Raw genomic sequence first — 20,929 nt, 5'->3', positions numbered from 1 at the left:
TGGGCCCAACCCAATAAAATAAGCCCAATATCAAGACTACGTGCCGTTTTCTTGCCGAGAACAAGTAAGAGCAGTTTATTTTCCTCGCAAAACAAAAAGGGAAAAGAGACTGATTTGATAACAATGGGGATTGCTTTATCCCGGGGGGAGATATCTTTGTTCTTACTCAGGATAACATGCCTGTTAGGGAAAAGACAATTCTACCCAACCCGGGATGGGTGTGTGTGTATCCAAATCTAAAGTGAAGTGGAGCAAAACCGATCTGAACTGAAACCCTAACGATAAAAGCTTCGAGCGTTCAGGAACGGGGGGATAAAGCAAGATTTGGTGAGTATATCTTCGATCTACTTCGACAATGTCTGAGCTCTTCATTTTCTACTTTTTCATTTTGATGTCACTCTCTTGGATTCGTTAATTTACCCGCGATTAGATGCTCTCTCGTCATCTACACAAAATTTGTTCGATGAATTGACAACAATCGCTTGGCCGGATTTGTTACCCATTTTTTTGTGGTGATCTTACATCTGTTTCCGAGTAATCTCTCTGTTTATTTGGGTTTGATTTGTGTTCAAGTATGTGGGTTTTTGATGGCTAAGCTGCCAATGCCATATGATGTTTGGGAAATTTGCGCAAGGGCTTTGAGTTCCTGAAGATCTGAGGAACTGTGAGAAAGTCATAATACATCCCATCTGATGGCACCAGATTAGTGCTTGGACATAAAAAAGGTACTTTTTTCTCTGTTATATGTTTTGAGTTCTTGAGCATCTCAAATTTCTTTTGCCTGTGATGTTTGGGAAATTTTGCGCAAGGGCTTTGAGTTCCTGAGGATTCGATGCTGTGATCTGAGGAACTGTGAGAAGTCATTCATTTTCCATATCCCATCTGATGGCACCTACTAATATTATCCGTTATAGGATTATGTTTATGAGGTGAAAATCTGAGTTTTGTTGGACTGTTTTAGTTAAATAATCTGGGTCTTTGAGCTGTCTAGATTTTCATAGATTATGGTTTTTGGAATTATGTTGCCTGTGATGATGTCTGGTAAATCTGCTCAAGGGCTTTGAGTCACTAAAGATTGCATCACCAGCAAAGATTGGTCAAGTAAAAAGTCATTTACTTTTGTATCCTTTCTGATGGCCCATAATTTTTGGCACAGAATTGTAAAGTAGAGGTTCTGGTTTTGATAACTATTTCCCGGTGATGTTTGAGAAAATCTGTCCAGGGCTTTGTGAAGGTGTATAATGTTTAACTCATGAGACCCTGAAGAATCCACTGCTGTAGCTCTCCTTTATGGTAGCACATTGAGTTCTTCCTTCTTTCATGTTCTACAACTTTTAGGAGAGCGTATTGATATCGACGTACATTCACGCTGCAACTCTTACCTTTCATTTTGTCCAAACTGTAGTATCTACAGAACTTAGCAGAGGATCGTTGTGTCAAGGCCAATGAAGCATGTGGTGAAGATCTTGAGCCTCCTGATGGCAATCTCTGCCTTCTGGATTGGCCTTTTGCAGGCTGCAATTATTCCCCAAAGTCGTACTTGGTTGGTGTGTAAAAGTACCCTCTCTTCCTTTATTATCATTCTTCTTAGTTAGCAAAAGTTGTCGTGATTAAGCAGTTTTTCTCTCTTTCACCCGCGTTTCCAGTTGCCGATCCACTTTGTTGTCTCTCTCGGATGCTATGGCCTGTTAATGGTTGGAAACGGTCTAATGCAGTTTCCCACTTGTCCCCAAGAAGCAGTTCTACTGCAGCGGGTTCTTTCTCTTCTTTGCTCCTATTTGGAGAGACAAGTTGGTGTTCTTCATTTCTCTCTCTGCCCACAATTTCTTATTAGAACGATCATTAGAATTAGCATGCATCAACTTGGACTCACCATCCATGGATGCGGTGATTATTAGAGCAGCTGAGATCCTTGTTGATTCATTGCTTATTCGTTCTTGCCCTTCCTTCGCAGGATATTGCAGAGGCCAAAGACTTCCTTAAGCACAAAGGGGTCCATGTCGGATCAGATTGACAAGCTGCTGGATACCCTTTTATCTGAATATATACAAATATATAATACGTCTTCTGATTCATGATTAGTTGGCGACAAAATAAACAAGTGTTTCCTTCAAATCTATGTGCTGTTTGCTAATAGAATTTCCTTCAAATCCATTTAAACTAACCCATCCATGCATATAAAGTGTTAAAATGCTTTCATTAACATTCAATGTTCATTCCCCCCCTGACACCTAAAAGAAGGTTAAGGGGGAACCGCGTGCCTGAGGATTTAATCAATCTAAAGGGTACACAGAACAGTAACTAGGAAACGAGAGTTGTTCAGAAAGTTAGTATAACGGTGATATCCATTGAATTGAAAAAAATAGATCCCGTAATCCCCAGACACTACAGCTTCACTTCCAGAAATCCGAAATTATTCAGATACAGAATGCCCACCTCATTTTTGACATCCCCTCGTTCCAAAATCAATCTGGGAATTGTATATCATTGGCCCTGCCAAAAATGGGGATAAAAGAGCATTTTTTTGGTCAATGAAAGATCAGATTGTGTGTAAACACACAGCTGTTACAGTAACTCTTAGAATCCAAGAGTTAGAACTAGAACAAATCCCATTAAGCAGAGACTTACATATGGGTGGGTGGTGTGGTGATTGAGTTGTATCATTCATCTGGTGGCTGGAAGGAAAACCCGAATTAAATCTTTCGCAGTAACCTTTTTCCTACATGTAGGGCATTTACCTTGGCTAGATATTGCCATCTTTATACATTCACTGCAAAAAATATGACCACACTTTGTTGATGTCTCCTGAGTAAATGGACTCATACAAATTGGGCACGTAAACTTCGGCTCCTCTCGTGGAGGTGGGGGTTTTGAAACAGACTCCTCCTGAACACGTAAAATTAAAATGTCGAGTGTCAGACCGAGTGGAAAACAGTCACATACAACAAACGCAATCAGAAACCGGAAAGTAAGAAATCTAAATCACTCTGTTACTGCTTCAACCGTGAGCATAATGACACGATCACAATCAATGACAGGTTGATTAGGCGGAACCTTTCTCCGTTTGTTGCTGATGCTGGCAGGTATTCTACTCGTATGACCTATCATAGATGCACTGTTCCGTTTTAAATTCCTCTTCACAAACAGATAAATCTGGACTTGAATCTCCAAAGCAATGCATCGAAATACTTAGTTTACCTGAATCTACATCAACCATTACAGGCCTCCGGCGTGCGCCTGTTGATTTGTTTTTAGCCTGGCATCATAATGAAACAACATCAGCAACTGTCTAAACAACAAAGCTTATCCATTTGCTAAAGGGAAGTAAAAGAAAAGACAAAGGGCAGACTTCAGCAAACGCGCTTGCAGATGATAAGACAACATCATCATCAATAGCATCGAGATCAATAGTAGGAGGAGCAGATACAGACTCCCCTTGATTGTCACCAACAGTAACCCCTCCAGCATTTCCCGAGTTGGAGATCCCGTCTTGGTCTCGGGTTTCGTTTGGTATTACATTCAAATCTATCGTTGCCTTCCTCCGTCGATGCCCCCGAGCTCCCCTCAACCCCTGAGGATCCATCTCTGCCCCCAGAGTAGCCCCAATCCTCGTGCCTGCAAATTTCTTTCAGGGTCAACCACCAGATAAAAAAATCAGTGCGGAAGTTCCCAGTAGCAAGAGATTCTTCCCCACCCAGTGGGAGAACAAAATTTTCTCCATCTTCTGGAGAACACTTCACAGCTTACTCAAGTCATAAACTTTCACCAGATTTCCAAGAGATTTTCTTGTGATCCATCAATACAGTGAACAACTGACCAATTTCAAAATTCAAAGAAACCCAAGTTCGTATACAAGAGAGAGAAAAACCGAAGTCTTATTCCTAATGGCCCAGTAAAATTCAGACGAAATCAATTTAATCAACAAAGAAAAAAACCCAAAGCTCCGCATAGAAACAAAAGACAAAAAAACAGAACGCAAATGATATTCTGTCCATAAACGATCACCACGAGATTGACGGATCAGGGCATGAATCCAAGATTGTACCTTTGAAACCGAAAGACCTCGTCGATCAAGCTCGTCGTAAAAAGAATTTCAATTGAAATTTGAAAACATCTCCGAAGACGAGAAGAATCCGTTTGATGATTGATATCGCCTCCCTCCCTCTCTTTAGGGTTTATAGAGTTGAAGGGATCATTCACATAGAGAGAGAAACACAGAAGAAACCGAGAGAGAGAGACGACGAGGGGAGAAGTAAATTTGAGCTTATAATAGAAGCACACGGTCGGTGTGAAGGAAGGGGTTGTACACGTGTCGCGATCCTAACGGTGCCGAGTACGAGTTATAAAAACGGCACACCATAGCCAATTATTTATGCTGTTTTCCCAACTCGCAACCACACGCCGTGATGTTTTGTGATTTTTTTATTTTTTTATTAAAACAGCATTCCGTTTCTTTATAGGAGTAATGAATGGAACTAAACCTGTTTTGTGACTAAGGGTTCATGGGCCGAATTTATTAAATTCAGATTAGTAACAAAAAGTAAGGGCCCATGAGCCGAATTTATCAGATTTAGTTTAGTAACAAAAGGGAAGGGCCCTTGGGCCGAGTTTATCAGATTCAGATTAGTAACAATAAGTAAGAGCCCATGGGCCGAATTTATCAGATTCAGATTAGTAACAATAAGTAAGAGCCCATGGGCCGAATTTATCAAATTCAAATTAGTAACAAAAGGTAAGGGCCCATGGGCTGAATTTATCAGATTCAGATTAGTAACAATAAGGGCCCATGGGCCGAATTTATCAAATTCAGATTAGTAACAAAAAGAGCGCGACAGATGACAAAAGCTTATATTATTTCAATTCCAGCAATTTAAGGAAATAGCAAGGATTATCCAATATGTAGATGTAATATAAAGTATGATGAAGATGCTCCAACAGTTTTCACCATACAAACACAAACACACAAGAAAATAAAAAAACCAAAAAAAAAAAATCCATTACAATATGAATAAAAGGCTTGAAGCTCGTGTGTGTCTGTGTATATATATATATATATATTCAGTATTTCCCTTTCCGGCTCCATGGAAAGCAGCAACTCTGCTGGAAATGATAATTCATTCATGAGAAACAAAAAAAAACTTGAAATGTCGTCTAAAGTTACATGTTTAACAACAACAACAACAACCTTAATGCAGTGGATAATGCACCAACAGGGGGATAGATGTATGTGCTTTGGAGAAAAGGGTGTATGTATAGATTTGTGAAGTGTATACATACATATATAGATATTCATACCTTGGGGCTAATGTTGGGAGGAGAAGAATGGGGATGGTGGTTGATGGGGTGAGTGGGAGTGCTGCCCACAGACGTCCTCCCTCCTTCTTGGTGTCTGTCCACCCTCACTTGCTCGAAAATGTGCGTATAATTCTCAGAGTTCGAACCTTTCCCCGGAAATGGAGGAATTGCAGGTGCCTTACGTTCATCAATATTCATTCACAACAAGAAACCAAGACTCACGAGATGCTGTTAGTAGACAATGGAAATACACACACACACACACGCGCGCATACCCGATATTGCTGGCCTCTAACGTTAGCTATTGGCCTCGGATTCTGAGGTGGTGGAGGCCGCCTGTTCGTCTCGGCCTGATTGATGTTTCCGCCTCCATACGGACGATTGTTATTGTGGGATTCCCTTGGAGGAACCTGAGTCCTAACTCTCGTGCTGTTCTTGTCGCTCTGAGCAGGAGATGGTGCGAACCTTCTGAACTCTTCCCCTCCTCTGTTCTGTCTGAAACCGTTTGACCCTTGTTTCAGGATCTGTTTCGGTGGCTCGTGTCTAGTGGGGTTCGGAGTACGAGGATGCCGCGACGGAGATCCCTGGTTCGATGGCAACTCTGGGTTCCCTTTCGGGTCGTGAGGGTTCTTTTTCTTCCTCGCGTTCTCGAAAACGACTGAAAACGGCGTATCGTTCTGCCAATCCCCGAATTTCGGTACGTTTGGACGCTTCTGCAACCGAAAGGGTTTGTGTGTTTTTATGACAAATGCGTGCTTTTCATGCCTTGTGATCTGACTTAAAAAGCCAGAAACCATTCAACAGTGAAGCTGAAACTTGCGACGCAAGAAACGAAAAACCGATCTGGAAACACTAATACGATGATTTCGTTACAGTTTTTCTAGGGTTCGAACTTGATATACCCAGAAACATCAAAATTGCAGGAGAAGCAGAAGAGACAAAGCGTGAATCACTGTGAAGATTTTGTTTATTGCGCAGATTTAGACAGAAAGAAGAAGAAACCAAACACGTTTGACTCTCTTCCCGAGAGGAAAACAGACAGAAGCAGAACAGAAGATTTAGACAATACAAAACAAAAACACTTACCGCCATATCCGAATCTTCAGTCAAAATCGACGACCCCTTTTGCAAAGCTGTGAACTTTGATTCGAAATCGGCCTTCAGTCCTCGCCCCCCAAAAAAAAAATGGCCAGAGAGAGAGAAAGAGAGAAATGTGAAGAGCGTTGACAAGTAATGGTGGTTTATCTGACAGCGTAAAACGACGACTCGGACTCGGACTCGGACTCCTTCAACGCCTCTCTTTTCTTTGGACGAGCGACTTCCGTCTTTTTTCTAACGCCAGAGAAGCTTTTGCTATTTCCAGGATGTACGCACAAAAGTTCCTACCCTTTTCTAAGTTCAAGATTTTGATGATCCACCTTGTTTCTTAAAGGAAACTTTAAACGTTTGTAAATATTTTTAGCTTATATCTGCATTTTATCCAATCGATATTCTATGCTATTATGACATTTGGGATCTCAAAATGTAGATATACGCAACGATGAAAATAAAATATACACAAGTATATTGATAAAAAAAATCGATATATATATATATCACATTGAAATACGTTTTATATTAACTATAAAAGAAAATATGTAACGCCGACATATTAATTTAGAAAAAAGACCACAAACAATAACCATATTATTGAAATAGAAATAAAATATGAAGATTTGATATCGTTAATAATAATTAAAGACATAATATTAATTAAGAATAAAATATATATCGTATCAATCATATCAAATCTCCATATTTTGTTTCTATTTTAACATATATATATCTATGAACAGAGCTATATATAACTACATAAGGTCACATGCTCCATTCATCTAATTGAATTTTTTTTTAAAATTTTGAATAAATTACGAAATGTTTCCATAAAATAAAATTTATCTATAATTTGTCGTCAAATATTTATATGGAACGTATCCATATTACTGCTGACGATATGAGCACAAGTTGGCATGGAAAGTGGAAACTGGAAAGAGACGGGTGTGCCTCTGTCTTGTTATATCGACGGCTCAATAAAATAATTTGTCGTCAAATAATCATGAATCATTCTAAAACATTTTAGAATTGCACGTAAAGGGTATTATATATAAATATATTCAGACATATTATAAATTATATATATATATATATATTCAGACATATTGTATAGGATTTAGAAGAGAAGGTCTCTGTGACAAGTCTACACCCAACATGTGGAGCACTAAGGTCAAGACATTAATTATATATCCAACGGTTATTAAACTTAATTAATAATTAATATTGGATTAGTGGGCCCTGCATATAGAATCAAGTTTGTAAACCAAATCATAAACCGAGATTCGAAACTACCCAACCAGAAATCAAATCAGAAACCAAATCGGAATAAATTAGACCAGTCTAAAACCGAATCAAACCGCATATATCAAATTAAGTTAAATTGTACCGACTCAAACCGGGTTTAGTTGATTGGTGGGATCAAAATATGCTTGTAGCAGACACTTTGTTCCTTCGTTGAACCCAAGGTTCTCTTGCTCCACATGATCCCATTTTCGCCGGAAGAAAGAACATCAAAGGTCTCTTTTTTTCGCCGGAAAGACATCAAAGGTCTCTTTTTTTTTCTTATAATTTGGATTTCCTCTTTCGTTGATCCTTGTCATTGATGATTTCTTGGTGGTATCAAGAAGAGGTGATTGTGTTTCTAGCTGCCCCTATTCCGTGAAAAAGCAAATGGGTTTCAGAGAACGCGCTTGCATCTATCTCTCCGTTTTTATGTTTTCCGATCTGGGTTTCGGTTTCCAGTTCCATAAATTGATGCCCGATTAGAAAGGAAAAGCGAGAACTTAGGGTTCCTGGCTTTTACTTGGCTTGAAATCTGGGTAAAGGTGTAAACTTTGGGTTTATCGGAATGATCCAGCTTCTATTTCTGGTTCTATCCGTAGAGGGTGCGATTGCATTCCTAATGCTAGTGAAGATCGGACCTTTAAGAGAGCTTGTCATAAAGAGCTTGGACAAGTTGAAGATGGGGAAAGGTCCTGCGACTGTGAAAACCATAGCTGGAACCATGTCTGTGATTCCTTTTTCAAGAATTTTGAGCATCGTCAGGATCCAGAACAAGGGTTCCAAACTCGGTACCATGGATCAAGTTCTTTGGAGAACCCACTTGCTTGGGGCTTCTCTAATGGGTCAGTCTCTATCTCCCTTTCTCATTTCCTCTCTCTGATGTTTTCTTTCTTCTAGTAAGTTTTCCTGTGAGCTAAGAAGAGAGTTACAATCTTGTTAGCACTCGAACCAGGTATGATGCAATGTTGTAGGGTTCTTAGGTTGCTGGCATAATTCAGTTCTATTGTTGCCTAAATTAGTAATTGTTTTATGGATTTGCAATGTTGTATTTAGGTTTCTGCCTCTAAATTACCCAATAATAGCTGTGATTTCTGAAGAAAGTTACAGTCTTTACTTGTTTCTTGTGCTGAAAATCTGGCTACTCTACTGATCTGGAGGCTTTTTCTGCATATAGTTACAGCTAGAGGATTGTCTGTACAGAATGAGCAACTGTTTGCAAATGTTGTTTCATTCTTGAGGTCCTAAACTTGAATGAGTCAAGAAATATGATAGTCATCCATCTGTCTCTCTCTCTCTCTCGTAGTAGTAGTCGGTTAATCCTTAATTCATTTTCGTTGTGACATTTCAAGGGCGAGTTGACGGGGATCAACAGTTCCAATATTCCATGTACGGAGAATGACTCTTTCAGCATCACCTGCTTGCTCCAATTCTGCTGAAGCTCATACATCAACTCTTATAAGTTTCTGCAGAACATGTACAAAGCTCCAATTCTGCAGAATCTTCTCCTCTTTCGGATATGAAATCCTGGAGTTACTTCTGATGATATCGAACTTTAATAAAGTGTATGTCATGAGAAACTAAAGCCTAATGATCATGCAGGTGTTGTCCTCTTCCTCGGTTTCATAATTGGCCGGATGCACCTCTACCTCACAAAGCTATTCTCTTTAAGAAGCGACAACGGCTCATCAAAAGAAGAACTCGAAAAGCTTCAGAAGGAGAGGACCAAACTCAAGGAGAAAGAAGAGGAAGCGTCCAAGTGAAGCAGCTACAAGAGAAATTATCATTGCTCTCTGGCAATCTCAGAAAGCTCGAAGCAGAATCAATGGAGAAAGACGAGAGGCTTGAAACAACAGATGTCGTCGCTCTACAGAAACAATCTTCAGAGCTGTTGCTGGAGTATGATAGATTGCTAGAAGATAACCAGAGTCTCCAAGGCCAGATTGTGGGTGGAAACAAAAGCTGAGGAACCCTTTCCAATGCTGAGTTTCCTATTAGGGTTTTGGGATGGTTTTTTGAACAATGCAACAGTTGCCATCATGGAGTTCTTCTGCAATGGAAGCCTGTTGTTGCTGTGCTCTACAACCTCCGCTTGTGTTGGACTGTTCTTCCATTGTCATGAAGATCATGCGGACAAATATGCAGGATGTGATTCCATCTTTTCCTCGATTCCATTCTTAATATCCTACTAAGTGAATCTTTCATTGCAAACGTCCTAGAAACTGAGAGATAATTGGTAGAAGGAAATGGAATTAGTGAACAAGAATATGAACTGTCTTGGAAAAAAATGCAAATTGAAAACGCTCGACATGGTATTGATCCCGAGACCGTTGGGTTACAAGCCATTCCCTTAATCGCTGAGATAAGACTGATAGAACTTTAATAATATAGAAATTGTGAACCATCTCTATATTACACCATAACCTCGCCAGGCGCTGTCTGTGTCCGCATCTGCAGCTCTCGGCAATCGCGATGGAAGAAATCTCCGATCCTCCGAATCCAACCAGAGAGATTTCAGAACCCATGTCGGAGTTTGACCCGAAAACCATGCGGACTACAAAGCCCGGCGCGAAGCGTCTCTTGATCACCACATCTGTGCTCGTGTGTTTCCTTCTAGGTATCTGTAGCGTTCTTCGTTTTTCTGCCGCTGATTTTGGAAGGTTCGATTTTGGTGTTTGCTTGACGTTTTTCAAAATTTTGAGGTTTCAGGTTTCCCCTTTCTGTGGAAATCCGTGGAAATCTACCGCTCTCCGTTGCCGTTCCACGACATCGACTCGCTTTCCGGTCAAATTGAATCGTCTCCGTTGCAATTTCCCTGTACTTTCCACGCCATTTTCGTCGGTTTCCGGTCGATGAATCCGAGTAACTTGCGATCCGCAATACTGGATGGTGTAACTCAGTTTACCCATCGGAGTTCAGGATGCGGTTCTTGCAATTTCTCCCTCTCGGTCACTGTACAAGACCCAGATGACCATTGTACCGAAACCATAGTTCGCGACCCTTCCAAATGTTCCTACCGCTGCGGGGTGATAAAAGGAAATGACTTTGGTATTGGGTTGGAGGATGCTGCAGTGGATGAGTCCTTGAATGATATTTTTGGTGGTTGTACTGGCCATGGCGGGAAAATATATAGTGTTGTAGTGGTGAATAAAGATCTTGGCAATGGCGAAGGTGAGGTTAGGGCTGTGGTGGGCAAGCACAGGCATGCCTGGATTGTGGGAAGTGGATTAGAGGAGAGATATGGAGACATGGTGGCTAAGGTTTCCGAGATATTCGTGAAGGTGTTTATGAAAGGTGGGAGGGAGGAAAGCTCAATCAATGGGGAATTTATGCCAGTAGGATCAGATGGGAAAGTTGTTCTCTCATTCAATCTACTAAATTCAAATCCACGCGATTGGGTTTACGATTGGTATGATCAGTAGTCAGCTCTCTTACCTTGTTTTCGTTTTCCAGCTGATGCATTTTCAGAATTTTGCATTACCTCGATAACATTCATTTTAGGTTTTGACCATTTAGAGCATGCAGAGCTAATAGTTCAATCTTGGTATGTTGCTTCTGCATTAGTTGAGGTTGGACCTTTTCATGGTGACTTTCTTGCCTGTGACTTCTTGTCTGTGCCTTGTATTGACAGGGATTTTCAGAGGATAGATGAGACTTTGTTAAGTCCTGTGATTAAAGCTTTGGAACCTGTAGCTAATATAAGTGTGGAAAGCCAGGTAGCATTCACACTGTCTATTAACCCAAGCATCGGGCATTTGTTCTGTTTCTCCGTTCTGTTTAATGACTTCTTTTTCCTCGTGGCTAGGTTTTGTATCATACACCGAAGTCCTCATTTGCCTCTTGGGATGAAAAACTTCGGAGCCACATCTTTAGGATGAGTGATCTTCCTTTCTTTGTATGGAATCTTCCCCTACGGTTTCCTTTTTCGATCTAGATTTATCTTTCGGCATAACAAATTATCCGATTTTTTTTCTTCTGGCCAGGTGAATTCAAATGAGTGGCACTTGGACACTTCTGTTGGAGCTGGTGGACGTTCTAAGATATTGCAATTTGTGGTGTACATTCTTTTACCCCCTCCTGTTTTTTTTTCCGCTTACTATTGCTTACTTTGTACTCGATGCCGTGAATACACAATCACATATTCACTTTTTTGTGCTTAATCTTATCAACTGGTCAGAAGATGAGCATTCCATTCAAATCTCTCATGTCTATGTTCTTGGTTCTTGTTGCCAGATACATTCCATCTGCAGGAGAATGCCCTCTTCAACTGCAGCTGCCGAATGGGGAGATGTCTAAGACGAATGGCTTCATATCTCCTGTTCGTTTCCTTACATTCATAGCCATATTTGTCCTAACCTCCAAAGCAAATGTCTTAATCTCCTGATTTTGTTTATGTTGTATAGATGTGGGGAGGAGTTATTGTTTGGAACCCTGCAAACTGTGATAAAGGCTCTGGAAGTCCAGCTAGGACCTCTATCCCTCCTCAGGTCAGTGTCCTTTTCCAATCAAATTTTTGGTCTTTTTGGGTATGAAATTATATATATATTTTTTAGAATTAAGTGTATATCATGTCACTTTAGGTTGCAATCAATGGTTGGTTAGCCATTCATATGAATGGAATATTTCAGAACTTGGTAGCCCAGAAGTAACCCAATGGATTTGTGTGTTTTGAGAAACAGAATCTTGAGAAAATATTTGAAGTTTTCTTGGGGCAATTCCGGCAACTTTTCGGCTTTAAATCTGAAGCGACGTATACCAGTGGGTTGGGCACTTTCGAGATCTTACCTAGTGAAAGAGGCTTCACAGAATGGTAAGCATAATATATCCCAGTGACATAACATAATCCTTTTATAGGTTTGAGACTCCTTGTTACTAATGATGCTTATGGATCAAATCAAAAGTTTTCTTCTTTAAATGTGATTGCCGATACCAATTACGATATACCATCTCTCTCGGTATGTGTTCTGCAGGGAATTGGATGTATTATCGCGGCAGCACACATGTTTCAATCTTCAGTCGTGTGCAAACACTCTTGGTTCACTTTCTAGATTAGTATGTGATTAAACCCTTGTACTCACACGGGTTTTCTTTCCGTGTTTTTTTTTTAAAATCTTATCTTTGTGATCTCGTGCATGCAGGTTCAATCACTCCCGAGGATGATTATCAAGGATGAAATAGGAGAACAAGTGAGTTTCCCCATTCTCTCACTCTGCTCATGATTTTCTGCTGACACCCTTCTCTTACTGATCCTCCAAATTTGGTTGGTTCCATGACCGACCAGGTGAAGTTTTCTCTCAAAGCAGCAAAGATGGCTCAATCTAACGCTTCTTTAGGAGCTTACGGTTCATCAGCCAGTACGTTTCCATCCCCTCCCCTCATACACTCTAATTAACCATCAGCAATCTTGTTCCATAGCCACAAGTAAGTTTCTTACTTTGCTTTCCATCAGGCTCATCAAGAGAAGCTAGATCTCTAGCTGAGGATGCTTTCTTCCATCCCTCCATCATGTCTGTCAGTTACTTCTCGTTCGAGCATTGCTTTGCAGTGTACTCGGTTCGTAGAACTTCTCCATTGCACACTTTAGTTCATTTCCCAACACTGAACACAGCTTCTTGCTCCTACAGATTCAAGATTGTGTTTTTTTTTCTTTGCATGAACAGCCCTTCTTTCTGCCCGTGTCAATGCACGTCATCCTTGCGGCACTACGAGAATGGAAAAGATATAAGCAAGAGAAGGCAAAGTACCTGACTTCGTTAACCAGAAAGAAGACAGCCTAAGATGCTTGTCCCCTTCAGACATTGCAACACGGGATCCAGCGGCAACTTTTTTAGAACACAACTAAGACTTTTGATACTCCGAGTTTTGTTTCACTCAGTGTGCCCGAATTCAAGTATCAAGATTAGCATCGATGATGTACTGTTATCGTTTTGAAACTTCATCTAGTGTCTCAAATCAGTTCAAGGTTCACCAATCCCACATCAAAAAGAGAGGAGAAAAGGATAGATTCACTATGTTAAAAGGATTACAACTTTTAATTCTAGAAAAGCTCTTGTCTAATGGCTACTTTTGTCCCTTAAGGTGGGCAACCTTCTCACGAGTACAGACAAGAAAAGAGAATCAAGTGCTAAATGCAGGACTCATTCAGACAAATAACCAAAATGTATGTATCCCTCTAGGAGATTATGCCACCAAGCTTGTACAGACCATGCCAACCAAGCTAAAGCTACAGTTCAACATCAGTGTTTAGACGCCAAAGCAAGAAGTATCTTCTTCCTCGGGCCCTGAAACAAACACAGCTCATTAACAAAGAGCACATTTCAAGGTGAGAATGTTATTAAGTTGATGTCTAATTAAGCCAAAACATCTTTTGAACTGAATCAAACAAAGTAGATGGACCATTCTCCTTAATTTGTAGAATAAGAAGAAATGGAAAAGGTTTGAAACAAAGAGATGTGGCTTTTTGAGCAGTGGAACTCACCATTGGTATACTCATAGCCTTGAGATCATCGTCACTCATATGCAAAAGTGCAGCCATATCAACCTGGAGAAGGAAGTGAAAAACTGAGAATGGGAATATACAACATACGTATGCTTTGAGTGAAGGCCATGTGCATTAATCACATAGTAGATGCGTACTTCTTCCGCTTGAAAATTGATCGAGTATTTCTCAAGACCCAATGATTCCAGGAAGCTGTCCACTGATGCATCGGCCTGACCCAAAAGAAAAGAAACTGAGAAAGAGTAATGGTATTATGGTACTGCAACTATGGTGCACTTTCAAGCAATACATCTAATCCAAGATATAGATGAGAACAGTGAACTCATCCCCCATGGGAAATTCTAATGCCAAAAAATTATAGATGAGAAAAAGTGAACTCATACTGTTTGCGGAAACCTCCTCCTTGTAGCTTGATTGGAAGTTCTTTTAGTCTCCGTTTCAGTAGCTTCAACTGCCACGCTCTTCATGACTGGTCTAGCAGCCTCCACTTTAGATTTCGGTGGGGCACGGTTTCTTGGTTGCGGATTCATTGTCCCGGTCAGTTTTTCGCGTAGATCCCGCACAGTGGAACCAGCCCCTTGTCCACTTTGTGACCCTTGTTTCTTCTGGAGCTTCAGACGAAGATCTCGGGGATCAACTCTGCGTTCTTAGCAAGTTATTAAGACAGGGTCAACGATCATACAGATATACTTTGGCAGAATTGAATTATAGTGGCACTTTATTTCCGCAAGCAAGAGAAGAGGTCACAGCTAATACACATACTAGAAAGTCGAGGTTCATCTTCCTCAAAAAGATCATGCTCCCACTTGTCATCCTGCCTTTGTCTGAAAGCATTAGGGAACAATTAATGAAAATTTGTTTCTATTGCCATGCTAGGACAACCCAAATGGAAAGCGAAACTGATAGAGATGTGATCAACAGACTAAGCTTACAAAAGGAGAAGATCATAACCACGCTGCCAAAAGAGAGAAACAATGGTTTCTAACATCAAGATTCAAGCCTACAGAATCAACACAAGTAAGAATTTCATGAACACTATTCTATACTTCCAAGATATTCGACAACTTAATACAGCTAATGCAATGATCATTTGCATAGGAAAGCTGAATCAAGCAGCTTACTGAACAAACCTTAGGTTTGTGTCTTTATGAACAACGAACGGTCTATATCTTAGAGTCCATATCGCTATACACTACCGCGTAGCTACCGAAATGCAAGGAAAAAGGGCTCCGAGTCCTCGAAGATAGCAAGTAAAATTTCCAACTGGGACAGAATATGAAGGGAAAAAGGAGATAAGCCAAACCTCTTGCCGGTGACTTGTCGCCGGCGAATAGATAAGTCGCCGGAACCGCCATTGAGACGGTCCTTTACCGTCTTCCTGCTCGCACCATCAGCCTCCAATCGATCAGCATACATCTTTTACCTCTCTCCGGTGGACAAACAACGATTAGAACCCTACCCTAAACCTCGATCACACGAACCCAAAATGCAAACCAAAAAGCCCTAAAACAGGGAGGGAACAAATCGGAAGAAGAGACCTCTGGGTCTGAAGCAGCAACCAAATTTCGAAAGAGGGGTACGACAAAAGTACCCAGAAACCCTAAATCTCTATCCAGAAACAAACGAGAGAGGTAAACAAAACGATCCTTTGATTCAAGGAAACGAATGCAAAAATTAGTTTATTCTCTACCGATTCCAGATCGATAGATTTCTGCTTCGCGAAGAAGTACAAAAGGATTTGCTATTTTTTTTTTAAAAAAACTCGTCGGGCTCCTCTTATCAATCAAAAACCGGGTCGGGTAAAAGTTTACTGGGCCCAGCCCAAAACTAGGCCCACACCATACGCAACGAGTGGACACAACATTCGTTTGTTTCGTTTTGATCCGTTAGGTCCTCTGTAGTTCTAACTTCTAAATTTAAGGGTGAGCGTTTCGGCCAAAAAATACGGCATTTTTTTAAATTGAATTATCCAAAATTTTCCAATGGTATTTTTTTAGAAAATCGAATTTTTAAAAACCAAAACGAACCGAACCGAAATTTTTTTTTTTAATAAAAAACAAAATCAAACCAAACCGAACATAAAATATTAACTGGTTGGTATATATTTTTATAAAATTGAAAAAATCGAACTGGATCATTTCCGAAACGAATTCGAAACGAATATTGAAACATTCACCCCTATCTAAGTCTGATAAATTTATATAAAAGATGGGAGTAATTGTGTAGTGTAACATGTCATTTAGTTTTATGTTGGCCCATAATAGAAATCGAATTACAAATTTTTTCTTATCGGCCCTTGAATTTCTCTTTGACCAGCGCTTCTCAGAAACGATAAAAAAAAAAAAACACAAGTTGGTACACATAACTCAGATGCAAACACCATGCACGTAACGTAACGTTTGACAATATACTGAGATTATATGCATGCATATTATTACCAAGATTCAAAACTCTATTCTTACCACTCAACGTACATTAATCCATTCCATAAATCACTACTCGTTTCGGTCAATTTTTTTTTTTTAATATGTGATTTGTCAAGGGTGGGATTCGAATCTGGATGGAGCACTGCGCATATCCACTTACCAGTTGAGCCAACAACTCTTGGCTTTCGGTCAATTTTTCCTCATACGTTGGGCGTTTTCACAGCGGTGCAAAGCCGCTTAATTGGTGCAGAAACGCGTCGATTTCATCTCCGTCCTCGAGCTCAAGCTGCCAACCGATATTTAATTTAACGCAAAAAAAGATTATTATAATCAAAACCAAGAAAGAGAATCTTGAGACAGATGGATACCTCGTCAGGGGTCTGGCTGGGTCGGATCCTGAGGCCATCAAACAGGAAGACATATCCGATCATGTATTCTCCACGTCTGTCGCAGTAAGCCCGCATCATGGTCCGAAGCTGGCCGGTCCTCCTCATCCTCATGAACACCTCCGTCCCATCCTATATTGACGAACAACACGAAATCATCGGAGGTGAAATTGCTCGTGTCGTGCTTATATTTCTTAAACGAGAGGGTTCCAATGTCGTTGTGAATCTGTTAAGAAGGTTTCTACACGATTAAGAATTCGAGTTTCACTAGCTTACAAGTTACCTGACCACTCACTTTCAGAGTTACGTGAGTCGCCGGCTCCGATTCCACTTTGACGTTGGCGTCTCTCCCTATACATCACAGTTTCGGTGGATTTATGAAGTGATTATATATATATATATATAAAAGTATTTATGTTCCTATTTGATTGAGGGGAAAAAATGTCTAGTTTACATGGTATAGCAACCAACACCTACGAACACTATAGTGTTTTGCAAAAAGAAAAAAAAATTTGTATGTTATTTATCATATCTAATAGACTCTTTTGAGAGAAAAATGTAAATTGATGTATTGTTTGAGAGGTACAAAATTTATATATTTATGGATAATGATTTGAAATAAATTCATACATTTATTTGAAAATTTTCTATTAGTTTAAATATATAAACATTAAACTACATCACTCCAACCCTAACTGTCTGTGATCATCACGTTACGAAAATTATAATTAGCAACAGCCAGATGACCAAACATACATCGACATTAAATTAACGTTAATGTGGTTACATGCATGTATGTATTGAATTAATTCTTTAGTGGTTATCTTCTTCCCAAATTCCGATTCATGCGGCCACGTTTATCACACAATTTGGTTTACCTTAATTCAAAAATAAATTATTTACATATGGGCCCTCGATGGTAAAGTAAAGCAATTTGGATAACATAACCAACATAAATATGGGCCCAAAGGCCCATTTCAACTAAGAGACCAATCAAAGCCTACAACACTGTAACCTCAGTCAAACCTTCCGCTCTCCGTCCATGTCGGAGAGACTCTTCTGTGTAAACTCGGCAAAACCTCCATCTCGGTCAGAGGTTTCATTCACAACCGTTGGAACAAAAAAGGAAAAAGATTTCAGACAATTGTACAAATCCTCGGGGGCCCTGCATCACTGCTCAAGGCAAATATCATCTCTCTCCAAACCTACTTATCAGTGGAAAAATACTGCCATGCCGCAGCAATTCCGGCAACTAATATGATCTTTAAGAGAAATTTAGATGACAATACCGATGATGAAGCTTCGAGTGGCTCCGATGGCGATGGTTCCACCGGTCTTCCTCTAATCTTGGCTGCAATTCTTGTCAATAGCTGCGCAAGCTTACCCGATTTTTTGTCTGCTGGAAAAAAAAAAAAACAAGACAATCATGAAAATGGGGTTAGAATCGAAGTTATGCGTTATGAGCTGAGCTCCAATACTGTTCTTGAAGCCAAACTATGAGCCAGAGATGATGGAATTACCTTTGCTTTTGAGTAGCCTCTCTTCTTCCCCGACTCGTCTGCGAAGAACGTTGAGCAATGATCCGAAGTACAATGCAAAGACGGTGCATGTGATCGTGATTACATTGTAAGGCATGCTGAAATCAGGAGTTGTCAATGGCACGAGCAAGACTTCCGTGTAAGAACGGACTGGGGATCTTTCCTGTATCAAACCCAGAGAACGATTGAGTTTCTTTAAAGCAAACAAAAGCTCAACCACGGGCAGGAAGCTCAAGTATTTCAATAGCGATAGAAGTGTATCTACCTTAAATTTCGATAGCAAGGGCGAGTTGGTCGATTCTTCGGGGAAAACTAATTGGGCATGATGGTCCGGAAAGCTTATCAAAGCCGATGGAATGTCGAATCCTTGGTTAGCATCAGGAGGATATTCGTCAATGTGCAGGAAACCCTATTTCGCAAAATTTAGGTAACGTAAATCAGTAAAGGGTATTTTTGCAGAACAAAGATCAAAAAATTCGAAACACTGCTATTAGATATCTTCAAGTAGATGAATAGTTTGAAAACATGAGATTACCTTATCAAATTCCAGCGACAACGCGGCAGATTTCACCCCACATGGTAGTTCCAGCATCATCTCCATCACTCCAGGTGACAGCTTATCTGTAGAAGGTGAAACCGTGATATTCTTTATGACCTCACTGACTGTCCTCCGTTCTTGGTCCACGAAAACTTGCAGAGTATGGTAGTAAACCTTAATATACCATGGGAATACTTGGAAAATGTCAGCCCGTAGTGTACATGAGCCCTGACTGGGATCTCTACCCGACAACTTCTCACATGTTTCTGTCGATTTTAATGAGATTGCTATTGCACCCCTTTCGTTCCCGCTTCCCATCAAGAAACGACTAGCATGTAATGGAGCTTGTCCACTAGACCATTTGGATGGACGCTTCCAAGTAAGGCCGAGATCAAATGGCTTGCTGTCAGTGTATTTGTCAATGTCAAACACAAATAGATAGCCGGTGGTCTCCTGAAGAACCCTGTCTGGCCCAACAGACAATTCGAAACCAGCATTCTTCCAGATTCCATTTGTGTCTTGTTCTTGATCTGCTGTCCTCAGTTTATGAACTGGAAGACCTTCCAACTGAAGATACAAGTTACTTGACTTTGCAAGAACACATTTTCCAACAATTTTTCTTCCAAAAAGAGAGCTCAGGGACCAGCTAGGCTGTACATTTGTTTCACCAGACCCACTATCAGGGCGAAGAACAACAGTAAGTGTCTGCTCAAGAATGATGCCAGAATCCAATCCCTCTTGTCCAGATTCAACTGTGGACAAATGCAATCTCTGAGAATGATAAAATCCTCTGTATATAGATGGCCTATTCATTAACGCAGAAATTCCATCCTTGTCTCTACATGGAAGTAACTTCAACCACGGCGTCAAGTTCTCGGTACAAACAGCTTCACGTGGCAGCGATCCATACCTCAGCTTGTCTGATTTCGGTCCAAACCCCCATGTCGGGGCTGCATATGAAGTGGACGATTCTAGAAAATTGATTGAAGCACAGAAAAGGCCCGAAAGTGCATGAGTCAAGTTCTTCCAGGAAGCATCAATCTGAGACTGAGGAGCATCAAAAACAGCCCACAGCTCGACCCCGACTGGCTTTGCATTCATGCTTGACAACGGGTCAAATCCGCCCCATTGTTCATAGTTCCATCGACCCTGACTGAAAGATAGTTCCATCTCTTTGACCCGAAATTTCTGAACCTGTTTTAGAATCAAGATTTCAGTGGACACAGAAAATGAAATATTCAAAATACCAAACATAACATGTTCATTCCGGAGACTCCAAGCCGACAATAGAGCTAATCCCATAGTCGAAAAATTAACGGATTATTAACAAGGGCTGTGAAGTGTATAAAGCTTGCTCAAGATTCAAATCTAGTAATGCGAAGGATCCAGCAATAACAAAGCAAAACAGAGACAATCCAATTGATCTGTAGCTGAAATATCCACATCCAGAGAAACGAACAAGACACTTCCTCCCTACTTTTTCCAAGCCCAAGACACTTTCTCGGGAAACAAACAGGCCTTACCAGCTGAGAAATAGCTTTCGGGAAGAGATGGTGATGACGGCCATGGGAGTTTGACGGAGGGGCTCGACTCTCGAAATGGAAGTGAGCTAACACTTTGCGATCAGGCAAAGGCTTCAACAGCAACTCCTCGCTGAATTCCTCAGCATCTCCCGACCCAAGTGCGATCGGAACAGGAAATGTCCCAGAGAACAACAAAATCAGCAGCGGAAGCGACCATGGATAAACCCTTTTCATCTTCGAGGCCAGTAACGACGCTAATGATCGTGTATTACCGAGTTAGGCATAAAGGATCCGCCATTACAGAGCCGATCGGTGAACTCCAGCGGAGACTAACGCTTTGAGGTCTACACG

At 40.6% G+C, this 20,929-nt stretch overlaps 8 protein-coding genes across 21 annotated transcripts; 3 read left to right on the top strand and 5 right to left on the bottom strand.

The window, feature by feature from the left end:
* Positions 1 to 55: 55 nt before the first annotated feature.
* LOC104818973 lies at positions 56 to 2,154 on the top strand. 6 transcript variants are annotated; one of them, XR_772746.2, is made up of 5 exons: positions 56 to 327; positions 597 to 725; positions 1,406 to 1,557; positions 1,647 to 1,790; positions 1,955 to 2,154. XR_772746.2 is itself a non-coding variant. In XM_010548806.1 (5 exons), the coding sequence occupies exons 3-5, from the start codon at positions 1,446 to 1,448 to the stop codon at positions 2,012 to 2,014; spliced, it is 270 nt and encodes an 89-aa protein (XP_010547108.1). In that variant the 5' UTR covers positions 334 to 725; positions 1,223 to 1,293; positions 1,406 to 1,445; the 3' UTR covers positions 2,015 to 2,154. The 6 variants fall into 6 exon arrangements, 1 of the variants encoding a protein (XP_010547108.1); XR_772744.2 differs by having other exon boundaries at positions 57 to 327; positions 574 to 725; XR_772745.1 differs by having other exon boundaries at positions 114 to 327; positions 635 to 725.
* Positions 2,155 to 2,199: 45 nt separating this feature from the next.
* On the bottom strand, positions 2,200 to 4,234 carry LOC104818971 (E3 ubiquitin-protein ligase RNF4). Of its 5 annotated transcripts, none has more exons than XM_010548801.1 (6): positions 4,046 to 4,234; positions 3,350 to 3,625; positions 3,199 to 3,256; positions 2,995 to 3,101; positions 2,629 to 2,886; positions 2,200 to 2,493 (listed from the first exon to the last, which is right to left on the bottom strand). In XM_010548801.1, exons 2-5 carry the CDS (start codon positions 3,581 to 3,583, stop codon positions 2,665 to 2,667), a joined length of 621 nt encoding a protein of 206 aa, XP_010547103.1. In that variant the 5' UTR covers positions 3,584 to 3,625; positions 4,046 to 4,234; the 3' UTR covers positions 2,200 to 2,493; positions 2,629 to 2,664. The 5 variants fall into 5 exon arrangements, with proteins under 5 accessions (XP_010547103.1, XP_010547102.1, XP_010547105.1 ...); XM_010548800.1 differs by having other exon boundaries at positions 3,350 to 3,615; XM_010548803.1 differs by having other exon boundaries at positions 3,004 to 3,101; positions 3,350 to 3,615.
* A 659-nt stretch (positions 4,235 to 4,893) lies between these two features.
* Positions 4,894 to 6,480, bottom strand: LOC104818969 (RPM1-interacting protein 4-like). 4 transcript variants are annotated; one of them, XM_010548798.1, is made up of 4 exons: positions 6,382 to 6,480; positions 5,571 to 6,008; positions 5,296 to 5,472; positions 4,894 to 5,100 (listed from the first exon to the last, which is right to left on the bottom strand). In XM_010548798.1, exons 1-4 carry the CDS (start codon positions 6,385 to 6,387, stop codon positions 5,059 to 5,061), a joined length of 663 nt encoding a protein of 220 aa, XP_010547100.1. In that variant the 5' UTR covers positions 6,388 to 6,480; the 3' UTR covers positions 4,894 to 5,058. The 4 variants fall into 4 exon arrangements, with proteins under 4 accessions (XP_010547100.1, XP_010547098.1, XP_010547099.1 ...); XM_010548796.1 differs by lacking the exon at positions 6,382 to 6,480 and having other exon boundaries at positions 5,571 to 6,363; XM_010548797.1 differs by lacking the exon at positions 6,382 to 6,480 and having other exon boundaries at positions 4,894 to 5,097; positions 5,571 to 6,363.
* Positions 6,481 to 7,847: 1,367 nt separating this feature from the next.
* Positions 7,848 to 9,865, top strand: LOC104818967 (B-cell receptor-associated protein 31). The gene is given in 3 exon segments (XM_019203232.1): positions 7,848 to 8,513; positions 9,271 to 9,426; positions 9,429 to 9,865. Coding segments are annotated over 3 exon segments (639 nt in total). The 5' UTR covers positions 7,848 to 8,236; the 3' UTR covers positions 9,635 to 9,865.
* Positions 9,866 to 9,962: 97 nt separating this feature from the next.
* On the top strand, positions 9,963 to 13,606 carry LOC104818968 (GPI transamidase component PIG-S). Its single transcript, XM_010548795.1, has 13 exons — positions 9,963 to 10,285; positions 10,378 to 11,077; positions 11,300 to 11,384; positions 11,474 to 11,563; positions 11,652 to 11,725; positions 11,902 to 11,986; positions 12,072 to 12,155; positions 12,348 to 12,478; positions 12,639 to 12,720; positions 12,807 to 12,854; positions 12,950 to 13,022; positions 13,118 to 13,221; positions 13,329 to 13,606. The coding sequence occupies exons 1-13, from the start codon at positions 10,141 to 10,143 to the stop codon at positions 13,443 to 13,445; spliced, it is 1,818 nt and encodes a 605-aa protein (XP_010547097.1). The 5' UTR covers positions 9,963 to 10,140; the 3' UTR covers positions 13,446 to 13,606.
* A 48-nt stretch (positions 13,607 to 13,654) lies between these two features.
* LOC104818966 (ankyrin repeat and SAM domain-containing protein 6-like) lies at positions 13,655 to 15,912 on the bottom strand. The gene is made up of 6 exons (XM_010548794.2): positions 15,471 to 15,912; positions 14,930 to 14,991; positions 14,551 to 14,813; positions 14,305 to 14,379; positions 14,147 to 14,209; positions 13,655 to 13,949 (listed from the first exon to the last, which is right to left on the bottom strand). Exons 1-6 carry the CDS (start codon positions 15,581 to 15,583, stop codon positions 13,905 to 13,907), a joined length of 621 nt encoding a protein of 206 aa, XP_010547096.1. The 5' UTR covers positions 15,584 to 15,912; the 3' UTR covers positions 13,655 to 13,904.
* A 715-nt stretch (positions 15,913 to 16,627) lies between these two features.
* On the bottom strand, positions 16,628 to 18,023 carry LOC109116884 (small ubiquitin-related modifier 1-like). Its single transcript, XM_019203121.1, has 3 exons — positions 18,006 to 18,023; positions 16,962 to 17,111; positions 16,628 to 16,879 (listed from the first exon to the last, which is right to left on the bottom strand). The coding sequence occupies exons 1-3, from the start codon at positions 18,021 to 18,023 to the stop codon at positions 16,811 to 16,813; spliced, it is 237 nt and encodes a 78-aa protein (XP_019058666.1). The 3' UTR covers positions 16,628 to 16,810.
* Positions 17,900 to 20,921, bottom strand: LOC104818965 (GPI transamidase component PIG-T-like). 2 transcript variants are annotated; one of them, XM_010548792.1, is made up of 5 exons: positions 20,579 to 20,921; positions 19,053 to 20,249; positions 18,783 to 18,926; positions 18,500 to 18,680; positions 17,900 to 18,378 (listed from the first exon to the last, which is right to left on the bottom strand). In XM_010548792.1, exons 1-5 carry the CDS (start codon positions 20,810 to 20,812, stop codon positions 18,185 to 18,187), a joined length of 1,950 nt encoding a protein of 649 aa, XP_010547094.1. In that variant the 5' UTR covers positions 20,813 to 20,921; the 3' UTR covers positions 17,900 to 18,184. The 2 variants fall into 2 exon arrangements, with proteins under 2 accessions (XP_010547094.1, XP_010547095.1); XM_010548793.1 differs by having other exon boundaries at positions 17,900 to 18,375.
* Positions 20,922 to 20,929: the final 8 nt, after the last annotated feature.

This window comes from Tarenaya hassleriana, unplaced genomic scaffold (assembly GCF_000463585.1).
Source record: "Tarenaya hassleriana unplaced genomic scaffold, ASM46358v1 Cleome3, whole genome shotgun sequence".
NCBI classification, from domain to species: Eukaryota; Viridiplantae; Streptophyta; class Magnoliopsida; order Brassicales; family Cleomaceae; genus Tarenaya; species Tarenaya hassleriana.
The sequence above is the reverse complement of the archived record's forward strand: the minus strand, read 5'-3'. Positions and strand labels throughout refer to the sequence as shown.

Bases quoted from the DNA above. Each gene is read 5' to 3' on its own strand.
- LOC104818973 (XM_010548806.1), top strand. From the start codon at position 1,446: ATGAAGCATGTGGTGAAGATCTTGAGCCTCCTGATGGCAATCTCTGCC. The intron at 1,548-1,646 runs GTGTGTAAAAGT...CCGCGTTTCCAG, and splicing joins CCCAAAGTCGTACTTGGTTG to TTGCCGATCCACTTTGTTGT. The intron at 1,755-1,954 runs GTTCTTTCTCTT...CTTCCTTCGCAG, and splicing joins AAGCAGTTCTACTGCAGCGG to GATATTGCAGAGGCCAAAGA.
- LOC104818966 (XM_010548794.2), bottom strand. From the start codon at position 15,583: ATGTATGCTGATCGATTGGAGGCTGATGGTGCGAGCAGGAAGACGGTA. The intron at 14,992-15,470 runs GTTTGGCTTATC...TAATGCTTTCAG, and splicing joins CGACAAGTCACCGGCAAGAG to ACAAAGGCAGGATGACAAGT. The intron at 13,950-14,146 runs GTGAGTTCCACT...TGTTTGTTTCAG, and splicing joins AGGCTATGAGTATACCAATG to GGCCCGAGGAAGAAGATACT.
- LOC104818969 (XM_010548796.1), bottom strand. From the start codon at position 6,092: ATGGTTTCTGGCTTTTTAAGTCAGATCACAAGGCATGAAAAGCACGCA. The intron at 5,473-5,570 runs GTATGCGCGCGT...GATGAACGTAAG, and splicing joins TTAGAGGCCAGCAATATCGG to GCACCTGCAATTCCTCCATT. The intron at 5,101-5,295 runs GTATGAATATCT...TATCATTTCCAG, and splicing joins CTCCCAACATTAGCCCCAAG to CAGAGTTGCTGCTTTCCATG.
- LOC104818968 (XM_010548795.1), top strand. From the start codon at position 10,141: ATGGAAGAAATCTCCGATCCTCCGAATCCAACCAGAGAGATTTCAGAA. The intron at 12,721-12,806 runs GTATGTGATTAA...TCGTGCATGCAG, and splicing joins TTGGTTCACTTTCTAGATTA to GTTCAATCACTCCCGAGGAT. The intron at 13,023-13,117 runs GTACGTTTCCAT...GCTTTCCATCAG, and splicing joins AGCTTACGGTTCATCAGCCA to GCTCATCAAGAGAAGCTAGA.
- LOC109116884 (XM_019203121.1), bottom strand. The intron at 16,880-16,961 runs GTATCCATCTGT...ATCGGTTGGCAG, and splicing joins CCAGCCAGACCCCTGACGAG to CTTGAGCTCGAGGACGGAGA.
- LOC104818971 (XM_010548801.1), bottom strand. From the start codon at position 3,583: ATGGATCCTCAGGGGTTGAGGGGAGCTCGGGGGCATCGACGGAGGAAG. The intron at 3,257-3,349 runs GTCTGCCCTTTG...TTATGATGCCAG, and splicing joins CTGCAAGCGCGTTTGCTGAA to GCTAAAAACAAATCAACAGG. The intron at 3,102-3,198 runs GTAAACTAAGTA...CATCTATGATAG, and splicing joins AATGGTTGATGTAGATTCAG to GTCATACGAGTAGAATACCT.
- LOC104818965 (XM_010548792.1), bottom strand. From the start codon at position 20,812: ATGAAAAGGGTTTATCCATGGTCGCTTCCGCTGCTGATTTTGTTGTTC. The intron at 18,681-18,782 runs GTAGATACACTT...GGTTTGATACAG, and splicing joins CCTTGCTATCGAAATTTAAG to GAAAGATCCCCAGTCCGTTC. The intron at 18,379-18,499 runs GTAATTCCATCA...TTTTTTTTCCAG, and splicing joins GAGGCTACTCAAAAGCAAAG to CAGACAAAAAATCGGGTAAG.